This window comes from Cupressus sempervirens, chromosome 4, assembly GCF_028749045.1.
Source record: "Cupressus sempervirens isolate cs-2001-9-10 chromosome 4, ASM2874904v1, whole genome shotgun sequence".
Taxonomy (NCBI): domain Eukaryota; kingdom Viridiplantae; phylum Streptophyta; class Pinopsida; order Cupressales; family Cupressaceae; genus Cupressus; species Cupressus sempervirens.
The window spans coordinates 690,647,638-690,652,871 of record NC_143121.1 but is presented as its reverse complement, the minus strand read 5'-3'; the positions used below and the strand labels follow the sequence as shown (position 1 = coordinate 690,652,871).

Genomic DNA, 5,234 nt, shown 5'->3' with positions numbered 1-5,234 from the left:
ATTTTCTTGAAGGACAATGACAACAACTTCCATCCCTTCACTCAGAAGACTATGATAGGTAAAGGAAAGATGGAAGAAGAAGGGCATTCAATTGGAAATCAACTTAAATAGAAAAGACAAAGATCATATGGATATGGTTGGTTGGCCTGAGAAAACAATAATGGGGATGCGTAATAGGAAGATTGTTACTAAGGATTGGAAGAATCTTGAAGACTGTCTTCATACAGAGGAGATTCAAGTTGCTAAAGTCCCAAGGAGTTGGCTTAGGTTTGAGTTTTCTATTATTCTTGAACTTTAGTGCCATGAGTGCTTTGGTTTAGGCCTTGTGGTCTTTTGCTGATTTTGGGTGTTGGATACTGTTTTTTATTCAAATTGTTTGTTTCCCAACATAGTACTTTATTAGGGCTTTACTGACTATATTTTGTAATTGATACATTAATCAAATTTTTCTTTATCAAGAATATACTAGAAGTTTACAAAATCAATTTGCTAAGGATGGATAATTTGGTGAGGAAAGCAACAAATTTAGAGCAAAAGACATGATAGTAATGAGTGAGGTAAAGCGATTTGTCTCCAATTGCATTTTTTTTTAGATCTCTAGATTTATAAATATTTTTAAATACCCTTTTGCATACAATATGACTTCAACAAATTCTAAACACATCGATCTTTTCTAATGCAAGATAAAGAGTTAGCATGCCTTTTAATCCTTAGCATTTTAAACCATTCACTATAAAGCCATATAATAAAGTGATCAAAAGGAAATTTTAAAAAAAGTGCACTAGTAGGAGAAATTAAAAACATGAAAAAAGATAGCTTTGGCAACATGAATCTACCATGTAAGAAGTATATATATATATATATATATATATATATTGATTAAAGAGTGACTATACCTTTTCACAAAAGTTGCAAGAGATTCCTTACTAGTTTCAATATTAAAGAATGAGAAAGAGAAAAATAGAATAACTAATTGATATTTTTCCCTAAGAAAATTTTATTTTATTTTATTTTCCTAAAAAGATCCCAAACCATATAGTATTTCAAAAATAGACCCCCAAAAAAATTTAAAATAATAATAATAATAATAACACTTACATGCTTGCTTTTTGTGCTGGAGAATTCCCCTATATACCAACGGATACATCAAATCAAGTAAATAGTTTTCAATATACAGAAAATCTATAAAATCAATAACGTTATGTGACATCAGCTTTTCCATTGTCATTTATCAAAATAAATATCCATGTACTTTGTCCTAATAGATGTAATTTAAAATTTCTTTCCACATTCCCTTCTAAGCTTAAATTATTTAATTATAATCGAGTTACCAATTACTCAATATGAAAAGGGCCTTTTCCTTCGTCAGTGGTATACACCCTGGACCGCATTTTGGCTGGAGGAAACACACTCAAATACCTTTTGCTTTCCAGGTCGCTCTTTCACCGAAGGTATAGCTTCATCAATTGAGTTGCCTTGCACTTCACTTTTCCAAACAATGGACAAATGGTGCAAGTCCTTGTGCAGAGAATGTGATTTTTAATTAACAGTCAATCCCACTCAAGACCAGTAAACTGCCACATTTTCTTGTTTTCAAAACTGCCACTTTATTTGAACATCGTTCTTTCGGATACTCTACACGTGTCGCCATATTATAGGCCTATATAAGGACTGGCCAGCAAGGCTACCTTGCAGATATTTTATTTTAAACTCCAGATATCTATCTAGGGTTCACTTCAGTAATGGAGGCATCATTTGCTGACGCAATTCCTGAGGAGGATGACGTCATCGTTCCAGATGTCCCCGTCTCATAACCTTCTACACCGGACTCCGAGCTTTTCTTTTCTCGTGCTTTTGGGCGATGGCTTTTGCTCCTGCTTATGAAGGCGGGCCTTTGGGGATTTGGTAGTCTCACTGAATTGCTGGATATCATCACAATAACACTTGACATAGTTGGGCGAAGTGTGGCATCTGCTTGTACACACAAAAGCCCAACCTGAATAAATCTCCACACTGTCTCCTGTGGACATGTTTCTGCAACCGTTGGATCCACCAAATTCTTAACATCATCTCCTTTGTATAGCTTCCATGCCTGCATCACATATTAGTAATTCATATATTTGGCATTGAGGAGCATTAACTATGAAGATAAAAGCATAATGGGAAGTCCAGTTGCTTACCCATTCTAACAGGTTTTCCATTTCGTAGGGAATATTTACATCACTATTTTTCCTTCCGCTGATAATCTCCAGCAAGAGCACACCGAAACTGTAGACGTCGGCTTTAACTGACAGCTGCCCTTGCATTGCGTACTCCGGAGCCATGTAACCGCTGCATCGTATCAAAACATTAATGGGGATAATCACAAAATTTAAAACCCTAAAAATCCTCAGCCATATCTGATATAGATCTGAAGTACCTAGGGCAACATTATCATTGTGGGGGTTCTTACTATGTGCCTGCAGCTTTTGTATTGACATGCGTTTCATCTCCACCAAATAATCTTGCCAGGCCGAAGTCAGCTATTTTGGCATTGAGTTTATGATCAAGTAAAATATTGTTTGCTTTAATATCCCTGTGAATGATTTTCAATTGCGAATCCTCGTGAAGATAGAGGAGGCCACGGGTGATCCCACTTATAATTTTATGACGCTTTTCCCAACTCAACTCTCTGCGCTTTTCCGGATCTGTAATCCCAAGTTCTGTTATTTGACGTAAAACAAAAATATCTACATCTTTATCGTGAATAGCGCGTGTTTTGCAACTTACCAAAAAGAAAATTGTCCAAGCTCTTGTTGGGAAAGTATTCATAAACAAGCAACCTTTCATGTCCCTCAGCGCAACATCCCAACAGCTTCACAAGATTTCGGTGCTGAACATTCGCCAGCAGCTTCACTTCGTTCATAAATTCTCTCGCGCCTTGCATAGATCTTGCAGACAGCTTCTTAACTGCTATTTCCTTTCCATCTCTTGTTGTTCCCTGAAATGTCACAACAGATTTAGAGCTGCATATATTCTTCTTAAACCCAACACTTGCTGTTAAGGATCGTAATGCAATCCCACCTTGTAGACGGCACCAAAACCTCCTACTCCAAGCTTTTTACTCTCATCAAAATTTTCAGTGGATTCTGCAAGTTCTTCTAAGCTGAACACAAAATGTCTCTCCTCCATAATTAATCTGGCTTCAGCCAAATATCCCGGCCTTTCTGTAGTCAAGTGGGTGAGCCCAGAGGATTAAATGTTGCAAATTAACCAGAAAAAGGTGAAATTTCTATTATAAATAATGGGAAATTTGGAAGGAGCACCTTCATTTTGGGTAACTAGAGCTATTTGTCCCCCTGAAATGGCAGATGCCACTCTTTTTCTCAATGCGATCAAACAAATAAGTAGAACCAGAATCAGGCCTCCCACGAGGCCCAGAATAATCGGTAAGGCTGAGGACTTTCCTGTAGCATACATCTTCATTATAGTCACACTAGGAATACCCATGAAACCCTAACACACATTTAGGAATATAACACAATACATGATTTTTTTGCATAATCTTTGATACCACGAAGATTTCAGTAGATAAGTTACCAGATTTATGTGCTTCTTTGGGAGGTTCGGGAGGTGAAGAAGTAGGCGGGTTCTTTGATTCCAAAGGTAACATGGATTCGGCAGACCCAAAAAAGGGGTACATCTCAAATCTAATCTTGCAGGATGTGGACAGAACCTGAGCTCCCTTATCCACCGAGCAGCAATCTTGTGCTTCTTGCCTCGCATAATACAAGCACTTCTTGCAATCATCGTTATCTAATGTTCTCCAGCACTGGACTAAGCCGTAGATTTCTCCTGAGCCGGCATAAGTAGTGGATCCAATAGCGAAACCCTTATTTGCAGGCTCGTAAGCTTTCTCGGACAGATTTCGCAGCAGACGAGTTACTGCGTTCCCGTATGCCTCTGAATTGCTAGTGATACGACTTCCATTGGGAAAGGGGGTTCCAGAAATATCGAGATCATTAAAGAAATTGAATTTGTCATAACGCAGGAAACAGTCATCCATCCATACTTGCCCACCTATAGCGTTCCCACAATATTCACTGACGGTTTTATATGATCCTTTCGAACAATCAGAACATTTTTCTGCTGATATATCGCCGACACACTGTAAAAGGCCATAGACGGTGTTGGTCGATTGACCATGTGAAGATGTAGCAAACTGCGGAGCATCAGATGTATTGACAAACAGATCGTTGACCACTCGCTTCAGGTTTGTGGAATATGTTCCGCCATAGGGATAAGTTGTATCATTGTTGCAGTTAGCCCATCGGCACTCGCATATGAGCCAACAAGTAGAGATCAAGAGAAAGAATGTAATAATAATTGAATCGCGCTTCATCTTTTTCCTGACTGTTAATTGGCTGCCCTTCTCCATTTACATTAGAATTCAATCTGTAAGGCCTCATAGAAAAGATCATAACTTCTTCTTTTTCTTTTGCTTCTTGATGGTGGATTTACCTAGACGCCCGTGGTTTTCATTTATTTGGACCCAAAAGTCCCGTGTTGGTGATTGCCTGAAGATGATGGATAATGGCAGATGTAACAGTACAATGAATTTTCAAGGGTAGTTAACCAAGGCGCTCTCCCTGCGTTACTTTTAACCTACGGACTTTTTGTTATATCTATGGGCGAATGAGTTCGGTACGAAGGAAATTTCTCACAAGCTAAATTGTGAACTCTGGCCTGCCCACCCTAAGACACGTCAGTCGATGATTTCCGTGTTAAACACTTGTGTAAACTACTATCTCTACTGAGCCTCCCACGGGCCCTCCGTATTGTATTCTAATTGTTAGAAACAATTGTGTACAATTGTGTGAACTAGGGGAGAGGACCTAGTAGTTGAACACCCTAACTTCATGCTTATCAAAATCTTACGTAAAAATTTCAAATCGCTCTCAATTTTTTACAGTAACTTATTTGGCGAGTCGCTTACTTATAACTAAGGTTTCAAGTTCACGTCACCTGTTATGATGCCACATCAGCATGCTTTTTGCCAAGTTGTCCAAAATACGCCAAAAAAAAAGTGAAACCAATAATAGCGCATAAAGGGTATTTATAGTTGAACAGCTGATGTGGCATCACATCATTGGCTACTTTTTAAAACAACGGGTACATTTTCATTCAATTTTGGGTAATCATCATTGTACTAACAACTTTAAAGTTACAAGTATTGGTACAATTTTTTCAAAAAA

General features: G+C 38.0%; 1 protein-coding gene across 1 annotated transcript; it reads right to left on the bottom strand.

Moving 5' to 3' along the window:
* Positions 1 to 1,160: 1,160 nt before the first annotated feature.
* Positions 1,161 to 4,635, bottom strand: LOC149563155 (cysteine-rich receptor-like protein kinase 10). Its single transcript, XM_089826550.1, has 7 exons — positions 3,580 to 4,635; positions 3,306 to 3,446; positions 3,064 to 3,206; positions 2,770 to 2,980; positions 2,453 to 2,687; positions 2,181 to 2,331; positions 1,161 to 2,092 (listed from the first exon to the last, which is right to left on the bottom strand). The coding sequence occupies exons 1-7, from the start codon at positions 4,415 to 4,417 to the stop codon at positions 1,721 to 1,723; spliced, it is 2,091 nt and encodes a 696-aa protein (XP_089682676.1). The 5' UTR covers positions 4,418 to 4,635; the 3' UTR covers positions 1,161 to 1,720.
* Positions 4,636 to 5,234: the final 599 nt, after the last annotated feature.